Genomic DNA, 22,694 nt, shown 5'->3' with positions numbered 1-22,694 from the left:
TTCTAATCATTCTTACGTAAAGAACATTTAAAAGACGTTTAAAAAACGTTTAAAAGACATTTAGAACGTAACTTTCAGAAACAAATGCCCGAAGGGACCAGGATTTTCAACAAGAAAATGTAAAAATTTTTCTCGCTTCTTATCTTGATTTGATGACATTTCAATTAAAACTAATTATTTTGATAACAGAGTTGTTTAAATTTTGAATAGCACTAATACAATGACATTTTAAAACAAGTATCTATTTAAAATGATTCACGGTTTCCGTAAACACCACACCAGAACACGCGTAGATTTTTTCTGATACATGTTTTAAAACATAATATACAGATTATGTTGAATAAGGCTTCTTCAACTTTAAGATTTGCAATATCTCAGGAATTGTGGTTCTTAGAAAAAGACAATTTTTGTAGATAATTTCATCTAAAACTTTTGCTTGATCAATTTTTTTTTGATAAAATTTACCGTTTACCGGAAAAATATAAAAAATCTAATTGATAATATAATTCATCCTAACAAACAAAACATAGCTTTAACAAAAGGTTATAAATTTTACAAACTTAAATAATGAAATTGTTTTTATTAGACATTGAACCTTTATACCTGACATTTACATGATAATCCAAACAAGGTTAAGTCAAAATTTATTTATAAATGTAAGTGGTTATCAAATTATTTATAATAATATATCAAATAGAAACTCAATTAGGTCCCAGCTTTAGGTCACTCTACCCGGTAAGAAATCAGCTAGCAACATGCTAGCGTTATTTGTAACAATACAGACAACAATTTAGCAACAAAGATCGCTAGCTAAACACTCTTGCAACTCGCTAGCGACAAGTCGAAACAATAAAGACAGCAGTTTGGCTACGAGAATCATAATATGAACAAGTAAATTGTAGCTTGAGGTTGTATTTTTTTTGGCTACAAAGCCTCGATATGTACCAATCGAATAAATACAGGCTTGCCGTTATGTTAAGTTAACTGCAATATTATAACAATAATAACTTTACGTGTTAAAAAGATGTAGTGTAAAAATTTAATAGTTATGTTATGGTCAGCTACAAAGCTACAACGTGTAACTACAACATACTGTTTTAAAATCACTAACTTAAAACCCGATATGTATAAACATATTGCTATAGCGATAGGTGGCTTAAGCCACCGCGTAGCTATTAAATTGTTATTATGCAGTAACTAGCGACAATATGGAGCTATCGATATATCGTAACAACATTAGTAGCCAAAAAGTTACGATATATAGCCATCGACTAGCTTTAAATTTGTTGAGATGTTATAGTTAGCTACACACCTACGATCTGTATATCTTAATAATATCGCTAGCTAAAAAACTGCGATATGTTGTTATAAAATTACAATGCTATAAGCTCAACTATTTTCATAAATGTATTAAATTCAATACTTTAAAATCGATTTTTTTATGATTTATAAAACAAAAATGAAACCATAATTAAAGAATAAAAAAAATTGCTCAAAAAGCTTTATAAAGTTAGTTTTTTGCTAACTCATTTTCCACCTGATTGAAACGGACACCAAATAATTATTTAATCAATAAACTACTAAGATTTGTTCATTAATTACGTTTTTGTTATTTTTAATAAGGGCATAAATTACGTCTTGTTATTTTTGACCGTTTTTGATCCCATCTTTACAATATCTTAACTCTTTAGTAACAAGTCACGTACAAGGCGTCACAAAATCACTAAAAGCATAAATTATTATTGACTTCTTTTTTTTATTTGTTTTGTTTTGTTTTTTTGTTATTAAGGTGCTCAGAGAAAACCTATCGGTCTTATCTCAGAGCACCGCGGAGGAGCAGTTAACCAGGAAGTTCACGCCTCATTCATTACCGACGTCGCTAATTAGGTTAGATCCGGCGTATGTAAATTTAAACAAAAAAAAGGTCAGGTATTAACACGATAATAGATAAAAATGGTTATATATAAACAAATGATGATAATATAGCTAATATTCTCAATGAAAACTTTCAGTCAATATATTTTAAAAAAGACCCAGCAAACCCACGTCAAGATTTTTTTAACGCTACCCTATATTCTTAGATTTTAGCTATAGCTACTGCTTTATACAAGATAACAAATCCCCAATTTTGTGGCATAACCTTTAGAGGTTACTGAGATATGATTATTTTAATTTTGGCTAATATAGTTGTTTTGGTTAATTAGCGCCATTTTAAAATAGGCATTTTTCATTATAAATACCAAGAAATCAATTTTAAATATTTGAATAATGGGTCTCTATCTCAGCAAAATGTTGTGGTGTGTGGTAAATTTTTTTAATATATGGTTTTAAAGTTAAATGAAAACTTTTATAACAAAATTAATTATCGCATATTTGGTTTTATTAGTACGTACTTATTTAATTATTACATCACCCTAACCACTAGGGTGTCCCAAAAAAAAACTTTTTTGCACGCATTTTTTTCCCATTTCTTTATGTCTACTGAGTTCATATATATGTTCAAAAAATTTTTCTAAGGTCTATTTTAAGCTTATGTAAAATCTCTATTTCCTAATTTTTGATAAAATCTGAGCTTTTTTTACATTTTTTAAATGCGAATCTAATAGTTTTTAATGTTCCTTACCCTAGATACTTTAGACAACCAATGTTTTTAGACTATATAAGAATCAGTCCATCTGGCCTATTTGTTACAGAAGCTTCATTGGATCCTGATTCACAGAGGGGGTCGATAATGATGACTAGTTGAACAACTTTTGTTTTTTCTGTCTACTGTTTTGTTTTAACTTGATTTTGTCTATTTTATTTTTATTTTAACCGCTAGTAATAATTAGAATTTAAATGTAAACTAGTTTTTTCATATATAATTATGTAATAGTTTTGTATACCTTCAATATACATATATTTACTTGAAAGTTGTTTAATAAAATGTAATTTTTTTAGGGGGACACAAAACAAATTTTAAAAAATTTGTTTTAGCATTAACTTATAATAAAAGTATTAAATAAAATGGGTCGTACTCAAAAAAACAAAAAATAAAGAAGGCTGAGAAGAGAAAGTACGGCGTATTAACGGATTCAGAGAGGCTGCTGTTTCTCATAAAGTACACAGTCAATGAGCTTCCAATAAACCAGCTAGCAACCATCGGAAATATTCTGACATCCAGTTTTTAAAATCTCCCAGAACAAATAATTTATATATATATATATATATACATATATATATATATACATATATATATATATATATATATATATATATATATATATATATATATATATATATGCATATATATATATATATATATATATATATATTTATATATATATATATATATATACATATATACATATATATATATATATATATATATATATATATATATATATATATATATATATATATATATATATATATATATATATATATATATATATATATATATATATATATATATATATACTATAAAACAATGATAAAATTTAAAAATGGTCTATTATATCCAATACATATTTAATCTAACATCTCCCCGTCCCTCCTAACTGTTTAAAATGAGACACAATGAGGCAAAAATTTATGTAAGAACAAAAAAACCATAATAATAAACACTTGTTTATTTTTATTTTAGATCAATAAGATTTTAATGAACAAAGTTGATAGAAGCCTGCCCTCACGAGCATGAAAATAGGGATCTGATTTGCAAAGTTTCTGCAGGAACTCTGAACAAAGATATGTTGCTTTCACAGTAATAGACGCTTGTAAGAAAGCAGGTTTTTATGGCTTTATCATCACTGGATCTAATGTCAGGGATAAGATACTAAAGCTCCAAAATAATTACACAAATCTTCATCATCTCAAATCATTGAATTGGAACTCCTGCGTTGGCAACTTTTCTTAGATTCAGAAGTATTTTTTAGAGGAGAGTAATACACTCTTTGATATTTCATTGGCAAATTTTGAACAAAAAGTAAATCAGGATCGTTTTCGTTCGGAGAATACCAAAAAGGATATTAAGTTCTATTTAGATCAAAAAGGAGATCGAAACATAAATATTACAGAGGAACCAGATGAAGTATTACAAAATCCAGTTGAAAATAAAAATATCCGGGTTAAGAGGATGGAGGAAAAAAGAGGTAAAGGTAGTATCACAATTAGTTCAGTAAAATCCGATGAACTCGAGGCTTCTTTTTCTTCATCTGGAATTGATTCTGAATTGGAACTTAGTTTAGATTCCTCCGATGATGAAGATTTATCTAATAGATTCAGTCATTCTACTAAATCTAAGATAATGATAAGTATAAGTGCTGAAGATTTGGTAGACTGTACTGCTGCAGTTTCTGCCCGATTCTGAGTAGGTATGCGCCCACAAACTTCATTAGTAGCTGCTATTTGCAATAAAACTGGTGTAAATCAAGAAGATATAAATCTATCAAGAAGTACAGTCCATAGAAAAAGATTCAAGTAGATTGAGATATTTGGAAATAAGCTCAGGCAAAAAATTATAACTACTCTGAAGGGAAAAAAGCTATGTGTTCATGATGGAAAAAAGATTGAAGATTGAAACAGATTGAAAAAATAGATTGAAGAAGATCTAAAAACAACATATGGTGATATGGATGAGATAGATGACATACTGGAAGGTGTCATTCAGACACCAAGTTCTAAAGGTAAAATCAGTGACCAGATTGAAACCAGTGACCAAGCGGAAGCAATTTTTAATCTACTAGAATACTATGACATGTAGACCAAATACTTGCTCTTTGCTGTGACACTTCTGTATCCAATACTAGAATACACTCTGGAACTGTTGTTATCTTTAGCTCCATTCTTAATATTCCACTTATATGGTTTCTCTGGAGAAGACATATGCTAGAAATACGCATCTCACACTTTATGGAGGCTTTGACTGGAGAGAAGACGAAGGGCCCAAAGAAAGAGCAAAGAAAGATGTCAAACTCAAGAAAAATTGATGTTTTTTCAAGAAAGAAGTTGACAAGATGATAGATCTAGTTAGATTTGATTAGAGTCAGCTTCAGGTTGAGTCACCTATTCATGGAAGTGCTAAGAAAGGATTTTGGAAAAGAGGCCCTTGCCTCAAAAACTTTTGTGAGGAGTAATTACAGGAAACTAAACGAGCTTTTTATTTTCTATTTGGGAGAAAAAGTACCTAGACTGTGTTTTCATCAACCTAGAGCCTGCCATGAAGCTACTTACAGTATATTGGAAAAAAAATCCGTAAGTATAATAAATAACGTATAAATAAAAAAATATAATAAACAAATATGGTGACAAAATCTTACTCTTTAGGTTTATGGCTGATGCTTTATATATTCCTACCCTGAGAATAACCGATAAGATTACCATGATTATGAGCAAAGTAGAAAAAATGTTGATGAGGCAGCAACCTTTTTTACATCTGTCTGGTATGTACCTTGGTTTCTAAAGTCGTATTTGGTTTCAAATTCACCATCAAATGATCTTGCTGCTTTCAAAAATGCTTTTTGCATCAAAGAAAAGTATCCCAGTCTTGGTTCAGCATTAATTGCTTGAATGCAAAGACATAACTGGTACATGACTAAGCAGTTGGTGTTGCTATCTCTCGCTGAAGAAGACGTAGAGCAGGAAGTGAAATTAGAGATGTTGGATAGATTAGTTCAGTATGACGTTCCTGACAAGTTCAAGATTGGAAAACCTGAGCTATCAATCATATCGGAGTCCATTGATCTTTGGGAACTTTTGTTAAAAATTGCAGTCACAATTGTGGTGAATTAGAGTTGTGGAAGAAGGAAAAAGCCCCAAAGTCGTTAGATTTATTCAAAAAATTTAAAAAAAACTTGACTCGCGTCTAAGATTGTTGCAGAAAGAAACATACGCCCTGTTTAGGACTTTGTAGGTGGATATAAATCTGACAATATGCAACAAAATTTGCCAGTTTTTAGCCAGGGACAAAAGAAAGAAGCTTAAAAAAGATCTTTTTAAGCCCCAGTTGAAAAATATATAATTTGTTAATCTTGAAATACGTATTTTTTGATACATTTCTGTATTTTTATTAGGAAAATGTCCAAAATTTCGGTTTTTTACAAAAAAAAAGGAATTTTACATATTGCTAAAATTGTGATCCGACAATGTTTTTATATATATTTGCCATTAGGGAACACTAGAGAATGGGAAAAAATTGCATGCACATAAAAATAAAAAAAAACGGTGTAAATTTGGGACACCCTATAAACCACAGCCATGACGATCATTTTTAAATGTATGAAATTGTAATTAATTAATTCCATTGATCTATTTGATACAAACATTTTAAATTGTTTTTAAAAAATATATTTGAAATCTAATATATCAAAGTCCAAGTTTAGTAATACTAAGATATATTGAAGTCCATCTTTTAGTTTGATTCTTATTTTAAAGAAATTTAAAAACTTTTAAGTAAAACTTTTAAATCCAAAAAACCTCAAAAAATTAAGCGAAACCGTTGAAAGCCAAACTAATAAGAAAAATAATTTAAGTTAGTTTTCTAGATAAACAAATCTGATGTATTTAGCAAATAAATATGTTGATTTCTATATCTTTTTTGAAGTCATTTTTGATGAAAAATTTTGTTTTAAATTACCGAATGGACAAGAAAGATTGCGTGTATAAAACTCAACCCTAACCCTGACCCAAAAAAGATCGCCAATTAATTTGAAATTTATAATTTGGTCCTCCTAATTTTTTAGAAATTGAGAACCTTTTTTTTTTAGGAGACGCAAATGTGGTACAAAGTATAAAAATATTTAACCCTCCCCCCTCCACCCCACGACATCAAAACAAATTTAAAAAAATGTCTCATTTTGTTCCGCAACATGTCGGCATTGAAATTGCCTAATTTGTAAAAAATTTTATTAAATAAGTTAAATATGGGTGCATGGAAATGACAGAATAATATTTATTATGAAAATAACACACAATATAAAATTATTTTGCTCTTTGTGAGTTCAAAAAGGCTCTAAAAATTATATTATTAATTATTATTGTTATGTATTTTGCCAATAAAAGAAAAAAAAGTTACAAATATATTAATACATGGCTGGGGCAAGAAGAAGACAAATTTGGCCTTATCGCGAAGTCCCATAAAATAAAAATTTCAATAATAAAAATACAAAAACAACGTAACTTCGTTAAATTACAAGACGTGTATTTCGCTATATAACAAATAAATAGCAATTAAGTGTGTGAGAAGCAATCTACATTTCCAATTATTCTTATAGCATGCTTTTACTTGCGAAACAGTTTATTTATTTTAGTGACGTTAGTGCTACACCAGGCAACGGTTGCATAGTTTAGATAGCAATGAATAAAAGAAAAAGAAATATATATATATTTTTGTTCTTTTTATTACATTTAAAATAAGCATTTTGTTACAATATTTAAAATACAAATATATAATAATAAAAATATATATAATGATCGTTATTAAAAAAAATAAAAAAATGCGGGGACTCTTAGATTCTAAGAGTCCCCGCATCTTTTTATTTTTTACGACATACGACAAGACCGTATGGTCTTCTAAGTTAGAAGACCATACGGTCTTGTCGTCGGGTGCCGCCAAGAAATGTTCGTTTTAATTATTTATAAGATATTTATTAGATAAAAAATAAGTTAACGAAGTAAGTAACTTTAAATATTCCGTTATAAATACAAGGTGCGTTGTATCTATTATATATGTAAATTACAGTTGTTAATGATACATATATAATTTTGATAAACTCATGTTTAAATAGAGGGTAAAAAGGAAGATCACTAAAAAATATCAGAAGTAAATTTTTTTATTATATTTATGAGCTCCCTCCACATTTTTATCTAAAATAACACCTAAAAACAACAATCAACTCTCTCTTATGATACAAGAGTTATTAGCAAAGAGATTAAGAAGTTTTAAAGTAAGGAGTTCTTGTTCATGAAGACGATGGAAAAGAGTATATTTTGTTTTTTTTGATATTATTTTCAAATATCGAAATTGGATTGATTTTACGATATTTGAACATTTACTCAAGTCATTTATATAAATGAGAAATAAGAAAGTCCCTACGATTGATCCTTGCGTGACGCTGCAGATAACTGACGCTAAATCCGTTTTTCCATCATTAAATGAGATGTACTGTTTCCTGCTTGTTAAATAACTTCTAAACCATACTAAGTTAGAATTTTTGATACCATAATTTTTAAGTTTATATGGAAGAATATTATAAGATAAACTTTTACGTTCTCGTTCCTGTTCGCGTTTTGATTTCGTAAAGTTGCTATTATCTTTGGGCCTGGGGCACGTATGCCATCTTAGCGCCTCTTTCTCTATGTCACTTATTCTATTATTAAAAACCTTTGTTAATCTTAGTTATTAAATGACTTATATATTGACGCAATATCTTTATTTATTTTCTATAGTTTTTAAAACGTGTATGGTTTTTACATAAAACTGACGCAATATCTAGATGAGTATACAGATGAGTGTGTGTATGTGTATATATTTTCGTAATGAAAATAAGTATATAATTAAATAAATAAAAATAAAAAAAATATAAAATTATATATATATATATATATATATATATATATATATATATATATATATATATATATATATATATATATATATATATATATATATATATATATATATATATATATATATAATGATAACATTAAAAAAAAAAGAATAATTAAACTTTTTTTGACTGTTGAGACATAGTTCTCGTTTATTTTCTTCTTCTTCTTTTATTTTTAGAAGCTGTATTTTTCAGTTAAATTAATAGGGCTGGATACCGGTCAAAATTTTTATCCGTTATATTTTCGTTGTAAAATATTATAAAGATTATTTTAAATGACGGAACAAATAGTTAAATAAATTAAAAATCAATATAAGTAATAGAAAAAAATAAAGTTGTATAGATAAAGTTAGAAGAAACTAGATAAACTCAAAAACCTGTTAATATCTTTTCTTTATTTTGTTTATGCGTTTAATTTCACGATTAAAAAACTTTGATTTTTTAATTTTAATTGATTTGAACACGCGTTCAAATCAACTCAACAAAAAAAACTTAAAAATGGGTGAATACGAAACTATAATTACACTTTGTATTTTAAAACGTCATAAGGTTTTTTTAAATACTAATAATGCAATTTTATACGCATAAGTTTACTTTTTTCGCTTCAATAAGAATACTTTGCTTTCGGTTATTCATAACGAATGGTGTCCTTTGAGTTTAACTTTTTTAAATTGTTTTTGGAAAGGGTATCTTGTTGCAATCTTAATGATTTAAAAAATTGAGAGGGTATTGCTAACTAAAAATCTTATAAGTCATCAAACTGTCAAAAAATGTTTTAACTAGCGTTCAAAAATCTGCCATTATGAGAAATGGGAATGGTCCCAAGATTGAATGTATAGATTTTCTATTAATCCATAATACCATTCTTTTAAGGCAAAAAAAAAATCTTGGGGGATAATATCGCATTATTGAAATAACATTACGTCATAATGATTCTAAACCTGCTTTTATATATATATATATATATATATATATATATATATATATATATATATATATATATATATATATATATATATATATATAATTTATACGATTGTAGACATGTAAACAATTTTAACCCGATGTTTACGAATTATATATGCATATATATATATATATATATATATATATATATATATATATATATATATATATATATATATATATATATATATATATATATATATATATATATATATATATTAGGGTAGGTCGATTTTTCACTTTTTTTTTTAAACCGTAACGGCTAAGGTACTGAAAGTTGTATTTATATATATAAAACAAAAAAATAAAAAGTTGAAGGTGTTTAGTCAAACGGCGGCTTGCGGATTAGTGATCAAAATTTAAAAGTATTTAGTATAAAAATATTAACTTTTTGCTTGTGGTTTCATACTTTTCAATACGTTCAGACAAAATTTCAATCAAAAAAGTTGGAAACACCAAGGAATAACTCAAATATTTGTATTTTAAATCATGTATACGGCTTATCGTTTCGTTTTAAAGAATTCGTATAGACAGGGTTAACCATCGAGCATGATTCATTGGACCTATTTTACAACTAGCCCATTTGTCGTCTACTTTACCTAATCTTTTATCTTTACAATATTCGTAAAGAAGCCTTTGATCATGGTTAATATCTTTTAATATCTCATGCAAAATATATCCTTCAGTGATAGAAGTTTGAATTGCTTCAAACTCTACTTGAGGTTGTCTATGAATGTCTTCAGAGCATCTTTTCCCAATTGGTCCACTAAAATTATGTGGACCGGTTGTTTTTCCATCTAACTTTTTAAAAAGGGCTTTTAGTGGGAGTTCATTCTGATGAAGGCTACAACCTATTGCATGAAGTTTCCTTCCTATCAACTCTTCTAGATTAACCACCAAGCCACTCCTCCAACCTGTGTTTGATGCAGTATTGTCTAAAAGATGCTCTTCAGACTGTCATATTTTTCAAGCACACTTAATGTCTCAAGAGCACGAACATCCCCAGTAGCACCAACAACGGGTATTGTTCTGTGTGTCAAGTAGATCCCGTGGAATTTTCCTCATGTGTAAAAGTAAGGTGATGCTTTGCAGCAACATATTTTGTTATGAAGTTTTTTCCTTCAGAACTATTTGCTTTTAAGTACATTTTCGTGTTCTTATCTATCTTTCCATCTAAGCCAATGCAAAATAGTTGTGTCATCTCTTCTGAATCTGCGTTTTTTGAAATTATTTTACTTTTGACTTAGCTCTGTCTAATTTACACTTATCCATTAGAATATTATTGATGTCAACTTCCAGTAGCAATAGATGCTTGATATCATGGAGTAAGGCGTTTCCAAGAGCTGCGCCAAGATTTGAAGAACATCCGCCTCTGACCAGCTCCATTGTATATCTTGGGAACTTTTGAATACTACAATCTGCCTGAGTTCTTTTACTTGGTTTTTTTTTTAGGGCATATGCAAATAATGTGTTCCATTTTGCATTTTTCTTTTTTGCACTTTACATAAACATTGTTACTTTTTTTCAATTAGTATACTAATTTACTAGTAAAACGTGCTTATTGTTCACTTTTAATCTATTTTAACTACATTATATCATTCTAAAAAGTAACATTTATAAAATATAAACCAGTTAAGCATGTAAATCTAGTTGTTTAGACTCGGGAGAATTAAAAAGTATATTTTAAGAAATATTTATTAGCCGCTTATAAATTTGATTTTTTTGCGTTAAGTTAAAAGCAGTTAAAGAATTTACTCAAGACTACGAAACTACGATGTTAAATATTGTTTACAAACAAAATACAATACGTGCGTGCTTAAAAAAATGAAGAAAAATAAATTTTATAAAACAGCAAAAAGTACTTTACGAAACATGCAAATCTGCTAACTCCATCGAAGTTCCGCAAAAAAATATTCAGTTAAAACACTTATTTTTATTTTTTTTTATTTTTTTATTTTTATTTAACTTTTATTTCGCTGATTAAACAATATTACAATTTTTCATATAAAAAAAATAACATCGTAAACATAAAAAACCTTTATAAAAAACGTTTTTAATCTTTTTAATTTATAATATATAGGGAAGAGTGGGGTAATGGCGAACGCGGGGTAACTCCGAACATGGTCAAAACAGCATTGTAAAAAAATAAATTCGACAATTTTTTTTTACCTGCTGAGAAGGGATCCTATGCTCAGTTCCAGACGTGCAGTAGTGTAATGAAGCTGCGGATGTTGTTCACTATAATTTGATTTTAAATTTTTCTGATAATTTTATGCAACTTTTTTCTTGAGTAACACTCTGTTGTAGCTTCTATGGAAATAAAGTCACTCCTTTTTTTTGTTTTTGTTGCATAATATAGTTTTTAGACTTAGTTATTACAATTAGCTTTTTATTCGCTATTACACAACAGTGCTTGTGATTTCCCCCCAATGTGTTCGGAATTACCCCACGTAGGCAGGGTAATTCCGAACACCAATGGTTTTATTTCTGGCATAAATTTTTATTTTATAATAAGATTTTTAAAAATTCCTTTTGAGGGTTTGTGACTGAGTAGTTAAACTAATTGATAAGCAATAAATATGATCAATTTTGTATAACTGGTGTCTTTAATTCGCATTCCCGCTTAGGTGTTCGCCAATACCCCACTCTCCCCTATATATATATATACTGTTATAATCAGTCAGGGACTCAAAGAAGGTAAGGATGATGCGTTTATCATCACAACCTTTTCATAGAGCCCCTTTAGTCACTATTGAAATAAAAATAAAAAAACACTTTAATTTTTAAAGAAAAATAAAAAATTTAATAAAATCAAAACACATAAGAAGAAAAAAATAAAAAATAAATAAAAAGAAAAAATACAAAAAAATCTGAAAACAAATGCTGCAAACTATAATATTTATGTCAGGAAATAAGGAGATGCATTTTAGTTTGTTGTTTAATGGTTGAAATGCTTTATAGGTCTTTAATATTTTTATTTTGGAAACGATTCCATATTGATGGACCTCGGTTTGTAATTAGAAAACTTGACTGTTGTGATTTAATTTTCTCGTTCCTGGTATTTGAACGCAGATTATATTTTTCAGAAAATGATATAAGAAAGTTATCTGAAAAACGCTTGGTAGAAGATTGTTTTTATATTTTATAAAAATTAATATCAGTAATGTGTTAAGTTTCTTAATATCTAGAACCATCATGCTTTTCGTCACTGGGGCCGGGTTTACTAACTTATTTAAATAATTAATTGCTTTGCATGCATGGTTTTGCAGACTTTGCAATTTTAGCAATTTGGTTTTATGGGTGCTGGATATACAATATTTGCGTACAAAAGCTGACTGTGTACAAGACTAAAGTAAAGCATATTACGTGATTTACTATCGAGAAAAGGTCTTATACAAAACACCTATTACAGAGGACACCTTTGTTTCAAGAAGACCAATATGGTTTCTCCATGATAAATTTTCATCAAAAAGTACTCCCAAAAATTTTGTGCATTTGTCACGTTTAATTTGATTTTTATTAATAAACAGTTTAGGCAGCTTTAACGGGAGATTAATTGATTGTTTTTTTTTATGAAATAGAGTAAAGCTAGTTTTTTTACAATTTAGGGATAATTTATTTGCTATGAACCAGAGGTTGAAATTTTCGAGTTCAATATTCATAGTTTCAAACAAAGTCTTTGCATCAGGATGATTAAAAAATAAATTTGTATCGTCAGCATACGTAATAGTGGATATTTTTTTGGGAAGCTTTATGCTTATCGTTAATATATATTAAAAACAATAATGGACCTAGGATTGAACCCTGAGGAACTCCACACGTAATATCAAAGGCTCCTGACTTTTCTAGTAGTACAAATTGCTTTCTGTTACACAAGTAGCTCTGAATCCACTTAAATGTTGAGCCTATAATGCCGTAAAATTTTAGCTTGGAAAGTAAAATACTGTGATCAACTGTATCAAAGGCCTTGGAAAGATCAATAAAAAACTCCTAATACCAGTTCATCACAATCAAACGACTTATATATTTTGTCAGGAAGTTTAATAATAGCATGTTCAGTAGAGCAATTGCTTTGAAATCCAAACTGATTTTTATATAATAAATTGTTTAATGTAAAGTACTTATTAATTATAAATTACTCTCTCATATACTTTTGAAAAAACTGGGAGTAGAGAAATAGGTCGGTAGTTAGAAATATTATTGCAATCACTTTTTTTGAGAATGGGATTAATTTTGGCTAATTTAAGTTTGTCAGGGAATATACTATTTTCAAATGAAGATGATATTAAATAAAATAATGGTTTACAAATGCTGTCCATAACATAAATAGCTACATTACTGGAAATACCATCATATCCACATGACTTGTTGCGTTTAAGTTCAATAACTGCTTTATTAAATTCAAGTTTAGTTATTTTTTCATTATTTATACTAGTGTTGGGTTTTTCTCCCAAAAAATTATTAAATGTTTTATTTGGTTGCGCAATGTTAGAAGCAAGAGAGGGCCCTACATTAACAAAATATTTGTTAAATTCTTGACATATATTTGTTTCACTTAATTATTTTAACTTTATAATTTTTTTTATCGGAAATTAATTTTTGTGGTAAGCAAGTATGCTTCTTTTTTTCTCTTCCTGTTAGTTGGTTTATAACAGCCCAAGTCCTTTTTATATCGAATTTATGCTTATCAAGCTGATTAGAAAAATATCTTATTTTTGCTTCTTTTATATTATGTTGAAAAAACTTTTTTTAATTTTTTTAGATTTTTTCATCATCTTTATTTTTTGATTTTAAAAATTTTACGTAAAGTTTTTGTTTTCTTTTTGATGCTTTAATTAAAGTTATTGTCATCCATGGATTCATATATCCTTTGTTTTTTATTTCTGTAGTTATTTTTAGGCATATATTATCAAAGATATTTTGAAATGTACTTGAGAAATTATCAAAAGCAATATTAGGATCAGTTGATGAATAAACGTTGTCCCATCGTTCTATTTGGAGTTTTTTTTAAAATTATTTAGGTTTTTTAAGGAAAGATTTCTGTAAGCCACAAAGATTTTTTTATTGTCAATATTAGATAGTACTTCGCGTGCTATATGGAAAACCGGAAAATGATCAGAAAAGTCTGCAATAAAAAGGCCTGATTCAAATTTAGTATTTAGGGAACTGTTTGTGAAAATATTGTCAATCACAGAAGATGATTGGTTAGTAATGCGGGTGGGTTTAAAAATGGTGGGTGTTACTTATGTTTGCTATTTTTGTTACTTACATATAAATATCCAACTTTATATTGTTTAGCGGTACTTACATACCAAAATCGACCTACCCTAATATATATATATATATACATATATATATATATATATATATATATATATATATATATATATATATATATATATATATATATATATATATATATATATATATATATATATATATATTTTATTAAACTAAAAATACATTGAAGTTTATATAAGATAATTTACCTTTAAATATAAGATAGTTTGATTTTATAATATTTGAAAATTTACTCAAGTCATTTATATAAATGAGAAATAAGAAAGTCCCTACGATTGATCCTTGTGTGACGTTGCAGGTAACTGACGCTAAATTCGTTTTTCCATCATTAAATGAGGTGTACTGTTTTCTGCTTGTTAAATAACTTCTAAACTAAACTAAGTTAGAACTTTTGATACCATAATTTTTAAGTTTATATAGAAAAATATTATAAGATAAACTTTTACGCTCTCGTTCCTGTTCGCGTTTTGATTTCGTAAAGTTGCTATTATCTTTGGGCCTGGGGCACGTATGCCATCTTAGCTCCTTTTTCTCTATGTCACTTGTTCCATTATTAAAAACCTTTGTTAATCTTAGTTATTAAATGACTTATATATTGACGCAATATCCTTATTTATTTTCTATAGTTTTTAAAACGTGTATGGTAACTTTTTACATAAAACTGACGCAATATCTAGATGAGTATACAGATGCATGTGTATGTGTATATATTTTTGTAATGGAAATAAATATAAAATTATATAAATAAAAATAAAAAAAATATAAAATCATATATATATATATATATATATATATATATATATATATATATATATATATATATATATATATATATATATATATATATATATATATATATATACATATATATAAATATATATAATGATAACATTAAAAAAAAATGAATAATTAAACTTTTTTGACTGTTGAGACATAGTTCTCGTTTATTTTGTTCTTTCTTCTTTTATTTTTAGAAGCTGTATTTTTCAGTTAAATTAATAAAATTAATTCGGTCAAAATTTTTATCCGTTATATTTTCGTTGTAAAATATTATAAAGATTATTTTAAATGATGGAGCAAATAATTAAATAAATTAAAATCAATATAAATAATATACAAAAAATGTTTTAACTAGCGTTCAAAATTCCGCCATTAGGAGAAATGGAAAAAAGTTGAATGTATAGATTTTCTATTACTTCATAACACCATTCTTTTAATGCAAAAAAAAAATCTTGGGGGATAATATCGCATTATTGAAATAACATTACGTCAAAATGATGCTAAACCTATTTTTATATATATATATATATATAATTTATACATGAAAACAATTTTAACCCGATGTTTACGAATTATATATATATATATATATATATATATATATATATATATATATATATATATATATATATATATATATATATATATATATGCATATATATAAATATATATATATATTATATTGAACTAAAAGTATATTGAAGTAAATATAAGATAATTTACCTTTAAACATAAGTTAATTAATAAAAAGAGTCTGCATGTTTAGACTAAATGACTATAAAACAACAATAATTTTGAGTGTAACTGACCATGGCGTTAATTTTTGTTCAAAAATCTCACGATTGCCAGTTTGCGCGTGTTTTTACACTTACAGTCAATGTAAGTGAAAGCCATATAAAAATAACAGTAAATTTTTAATAGACCAATCGATATCAAAAGTTTTTGCGAGTGATTTCTATTGGTACAGACATTTTGCGCTAAACTTGAATTTTATTTATAAGAAAACAAAGCGTATGTTTATGTACCTCATTCTACCATTTTTTTTAATTATATCTTGATATTATACTTACTTATAATTTAATTATTTCTCTATATTATACTTAATTATAATTGGAGTGTCCAATTTTTGTAATATAAAAATATTTCGAAAATTGGACACTCCAATTATAATTGTACTATTGAATAAAAATTAATTATTAAAAAACTAAAAATCTATATGTAAAAAAATTTTTTTAGCTTAAAATTTTGTAAAACACAAGAATCAAACAATCTCCAAAAATAATTTAAAGAAATTATGAAATATAAGTAATCTAATTGGTAAATAAAATAAAGGGAAAATTCTTCTTAGAAAATGCTGCTATAAAAATTATTTTAAATTGGCTTGTAGGTGAAGGTTCTTTTGATTTCGTTGCAGGAAAGTAAGTTGCCAAGTATAGCTTGCCAATATCCAAAAAAACAAAAATAAAAATTACTACTGTCCTATCAATTTATCATACATGTTCTGTTTTCATTCGATATATAAATTCTATTTCATAAATTTGCACACTGTAATTTGCATAGCTTGTTGAACAGCCGAGCTTTAGATATGTTGTTGATTAAACAGCTAACCTTAACTTAATCTTAAACCAATAGAATAATTTATTCTTAAACCAATATAATAACTTAACCTTAAACCAATAGAACTACTATATATATCTCACCTTAATTTATTTAAAAAAAATCAAAAGCCTAACATTAAGAAAGGTGTCATCTTATTGATATTTTTATAACAGGTAATATTTATAAAAACTAATAGAAATAAATTATTTTCATATTTTGAATATCTTATCTTTTTTATGAAGGTTATATGAAAACATCTTGAAATGATATAAATAAAATCCAAGTCTAAAAAAATATATTAATTAATTTGAACAAATATAATTTCTGAAATCGAGATATAATTAAAATACAAAAGGATTTTCAGAAATAAAATAAAACCAAAAATATTGTTGCTTGTACATTCTTTATGATGTTTTTAGCACAAATTTTTAATAAAAAGCCATAAAACTGAGCAGCCTTGCAAGTCATTAAATCTGTGATACATATTTTGAAATTCACAATACTTGAAGTAATCTTTTTGTGACATACAAATCTGGGGTTCTTTTGAGACTCCGCATCCCTGCTTGGATCATGGGTTTACTTAAATAACCTTAACACAAACATCAAAATTTTTAATAATCTGATACCCTGTATCAGATTACTATAACTTCATACAAAGTATATCTGATGCTTTGTATCAGATGTTTATCAACTTTGAAAAACAAACTACAAATGGTTTTTGTTTCTGAACATGCAACATATAAATGGATATTATTGAATATACACAGTAATTTAAGATATACACCAACATTTGTATGAAAAATAAATAATAAAAATCATTTAAACCTGTAAAAACAGAAAACTTGTGAACACTTCAGTTTATTACTTATATAATGTAACATATTCAAATAGTCATAATTATAATTCCTTAAAATACTTTTTTGTAGCTGTTTATACATTTTATTCACAGTAGTACCATTCTTTACATTCCTGGAGGTCTTTCAATAATAAAACTGCGGTAATCAATAATAAACTTGTTTATCAACTTAGTAATAAGTTAATAATATGTAACTAAGTAAAAAATTTATCCTTCATAAAAATATTTAATGAAGTTACAAAAAAGTATACAAAAATGCAAAATAAAATCCAGACAATTTTAAAATTTAATGAACATAATTGTGAAATACATGAATACAAAATAAAACAGAAAACAAAACAAAAATAATAGTTAATATATACAATTATGAAGATCTAATAATAAAAAGATAAAACTCGAAACATCAAACACTTTCAAGCATTTTTTTTCTCACAAAGCCTGCTTACCGCAGCCAAATACAATAAAAAGTAATATTTAGTTTAAATATCCTAATAACACAATAATGTAGAATAAACATAAACTTAATTCATAAAATGATCTGAATGCATTTCTCGGTTAAACATTGACAACACTAATGTGTAGCCAGTCACACATTGCATGTTAAGATATTTGTAAACAATTTTTCATACTGTTTTATATATATATTTATCGGTGGCCGGTTCTAGACAAGAATTCAGGAAAGCCTTTCTAGGAAAGAAACATGAAAATTCTCGCTATGATAGAAAAAAGCATGATTACTTTTTAGGATAGAATAATTGAAGGATAGAAAAGAAGAAAGAAATACATATATCCTTTCTGGCAAAGAAAAATGAAAAACTTGCTAGCAAAGACTTTTTTAGGATAGAAATCGCACAAGTAAAAGTCATTTTCTTTCTAGCAAAGAAAATTGAAAAAACATACTAGCAAAGAAATTTTAGAAAAGAAGTTTTAAAAACGTGCTAGCAAAGAAATTTTAAGAAAGAATTTGCGCGCAATTTGGTAATTACAGTTATGATTTTTAATTGAAGAAATGTTAAATAAGTATAATCTAATTCTAACAAAATCTTTGTGAAATAATAAAGATTATCTGAAATTTCTGAATCATTCATCAGTGATTCACTTTTATTATAAATGGTAATTCTGTCCTAGCAAGTTTTTTTGGATTAATGAAATAAAATTCTGTCGTAGCAAGTTTTTTAGATTTATTAAATAAAATTCTTTCCTAGCAAGTTTTTCGCATTTATTAAATAAAATTCTTTCCAAGCAAGTTGTTTACGTTTATTAAAAAATATTCTTTCTCAGAAAGTATTTCAAGTTTCATTTCAAAATTTCTGCCAAAAAATATTATTTTGTAAAAATTCTTTTCTAGTAAGGTTTTTTTATTTCTATCATAAAACATTCTATTCTGAAATTATTAGACTTATTTATTATGATTAAAATAATACGAAGAATGTGTAAAAATACACATATTCTTCCATGAACAAAAAGTATAACTTCTATTTCAACATATTAACACATTACAACATTCAACTTTTGAGTTGAATGTTGTAATGTTGTAACCAATTAAGCCATGATCGTTGGTTACTTAACTGCATACTTTAGTGTGGACCGAACCAAACGTAAAAATATTCCAGTCTACACGACATTTAGTTTTAATAGTCGCGCGAACAATTCGCGCTGAAAGACTTTTGGCCAAAATTTAACGCCGTGGACTATATAACAACGATAATTTTGTGTTTAATATATACTTTTTTTATTTTTATTTTTATTTTTTTTTTATTTTTTTTTTTATTCAATTTTTTTGTTCTTTAATCCTTACAAATTCTTAAAATATAATAGAATCTTTACAGAGTAAGTAAAATTTAAAAAAAAAAAAATAATAATAATTACAAAGTTACGTTATACAAAAAAGTATATAATGTAAAACTGTAAAGTATTAGAAATTACTTCAAAGAACGCGGAAAACTTGCAGAAGACCGATGGTCTTGTCATCAAGAAACCGCTATGCGTTACTAATATTTATGGATGCTTTTATTTAAAATAAGTTTATATATATATTTTTTTAAAAAAACAAAAAAATGTTATCGGTTTTCGGCAGAATGAGAATAAAAATCCAAAATGCAAAAAACAAAACAAAGAAAGCAAACAAAAAGTAGTTTTTAATTTCTTAATTTTATTTCAATACACATTAATATAAGTAGGTACACGATTTGCTAAATAGGTAATATATAGTCGTTTGAGTGTTGATAAATAAGCCTATTATTTGCTTTTGTGGTTTTGTTATTGCTGTTGTTTTTGAATTATTTAGAGTTTTTTGAGTTATTTAAAGTTTTTTGAGTTATTAGAGTTTACATTAGATTCGGAAAAAAGTTAGTTTTATACATAGTTTTAAATGTTTTTGGGTTAATAAAAATTCATAAAGTTGTTAGTGTTTAAAATGAGATCTTTTAATAACGTTTTCAGAATATTTAAGTTATTCGATTTTTCTAGTTGAGTAATTTTTGATATTAGTTTGTTATATAGATAAGGACCACGGTACGAAATGGAAAAGTGCGAGAGATTTGTTTTTTTAAAAGGTACGTTGAAGTTTCCCGTTTCTCTGGTATGGTATCTATTTTTGCTATTTTGGAAAAAATTCTTTAAAAAGTAAGAAGGAACAAGTCCAAGTTTATATTTGAGCATAAATTTGGAATGTATTGATTTGATATACATTTAATGCTTTCAAATTTTTTAAAAGTGGCTCAGCATGCGAGAGTCTATCCTTATTAAAAACTATTCTTGCAGCATGTTTTTGTTTTCGATATAGTGTGGTTAGTTTGGATCTATTAGTGCTCGCCCACGCAACATTAGCGCATATGTAGTAGCTTTGTATAAACGAGAAGTATAGAAACTTTAAATTATCAGGAGACAGTAAAAGACAAGCTTTGTAGAGGATACCAATGTTTTTTGATATTTTGGTATTTAATATATCTATATGTGATTTCTATGAGATGTTCTCTATATATACTATAAAACAATAACAATTTTGTGTGTATCAAGAGTAAATATTTTTAATGAAAGTCTTATAAAGACACATGAAAATTCCTAATATTAACTGATTTAAATCTTTTTGCTAAATGATCTAGATTTTTAAATTTATGGTGCATAAATTAATGGTGCTAGGGTCCTTAAGTTTATGCATAACAATGCATTAAAATACAAGACATGAGGATATGTAAACCAATTTATGACTTTAGCCAATGCATTGGTTTGAGTCCATAGGGGTAGAGCAGCGACTTTTCTCTCTGTCCCGCTCTACCCCTATGTTCAGCAGACAAAATAAAAATAAAATCACAGCCATCCAATTAAAGCTAAAATATAAATTTAAGTACTAAATGTTAGATGATAAGCGCATTTCCCTTTAAAATAGATAAAAGGTGCAACAAGAGCCGAAAATAAACACATACATGAGTAGTTAGATTGTTAGCAAAAATACTTTTTAGAAATAATTTCAAAAAAAGTGGTTTTTACCAATGTCTAATAAAAAGAGCACAAGAAAGCTATACTTTTATATCAAATAACAGTAATTAGGCGCCGCTCCTAAATAAACTTCTCCCCACTCTCTCCTACCATAAAATAAAAATCTTTTTTTTATTTTAGTGTTTTTTTATAGTTCTTTTAAATATTCACAAGCGTGGTCCCCGACATCTAATTGAGAAGTCACAATTTTTTAGTGATGTTAGTGGAATGTAAAATTATTTATCAAGTGTCTTGTTTCAGATTTATGATTAATGAGAGAGAAATTTTTATAAAAGTAATTTGGAATGATTTCATTTTTGAAGTAAAAACCTAAATAACACTTAATAAATACTTGTCCAGGAATCAAATCTAGACCAAATCTCAGACTTAGAGCGAGGAAACTCAAAAAAGTGATATAACTATACTTAATACTTTTTCGAAAATTAAAAAAAGCATTGATTTTTATTAACAGTTTTTTTACAATGATCTTATAATAAACAACCATTTGTCTAATTTATTCAAACTCAATACAAAGTGATGGATTACAGATTACATTGTGAATAGATGAGATTGTAGAGATAAGATCGCAATTTCATAAAGTTTTTTTTCATGAGTTGTTTGATTTAAATTTTTGTTAAAAAGAGAGATAGAGAGGGGGGGGGGGGGGTTAGGCTATGACATCCCATCACAAATATCTGAGTAAGTTTTAGTTGTATACTATAGTTTGTTAATTTCTACTTTTAACTATGTAAGTGCTCTAAAAGGTTACAAGTTAAGGCACTATATGAGTTGATGAATTTACAACGAAAAAATCACAGATGTCCAATACGAGCAGTAAAATTTCTTGTATTCAATTGAACACTGTAAATGTTTGTATTTAGCAAAAAGACTGCATTTATATCAGTGGCGGACAGGCCCCAGGGAGCACTGGGAAAGTTCCCGGTGGGTCGGCCTATATCAGGTCGGTCAAATTTTTTTCCTCAAAATTAATCTTACTAGAATTTGAATATTTTCTCAGGTTTTATCATTTTTAAACCCATTTCTATACTTTTTTTCTCTTTGATGTGGGCCGGACAAATGTGAAATTTCCGTGCCGATTTCAAGCCTCAGTCCGCTCCAGTACTAATACA

General features: G+C 26.9%; 1 protein-coding gene across 3 annotated transcripts in view; it reads right to left on the bottom strand.

Annotated features, from left to right (window-relative positions):
* Positions 1-18,127, bottom strand: part of LOC136081755 (uncharacterized) — a 75,183-nt gene extending 57,056 nt beyond the window's left edge. For 2 of the 3 annotated variants that reach the window (XM_065799755.1, XM_065799756.1), the window contains exon 1: positions 18,057-18,127. In XM_065799755.1, coding sequence (XP_065655827.1) covers positions 18,057-18,112 — 56 coding nt within the window. In that variant the 5' untranslated portion in view covers positions 18,113-18,127. Of the gene's footprint in view, positions 1-8,962; positions 9,094-18,056 lie in introns of those variants that run through there. The other variant, XM_065799759.1, reaches the window with a different exon arrangement.
* Between the last annotated feature and the right edge of the window lie 4,567 nt (positions 18,128-22,694).

The sequence above is a fragment of the Hydra vulgaris genome, chromosome 06, assembly GCF_038396675.1.
Source record: "Hydra vulgaris chromosome 06, alternate assembly HydraT2T_AEP".
In the NCBI taxonomy this organism is placed as follows: domain Eukaryota; kingdom Metazoa; phylum Cnidaria; class Hydrozoa; order Anthoathecata; family Hydridae; genus Hydra; species Hydra vulgaris.
This window is presented reverse-complemented; position numbering and strand designations above follow the sequence as displayed.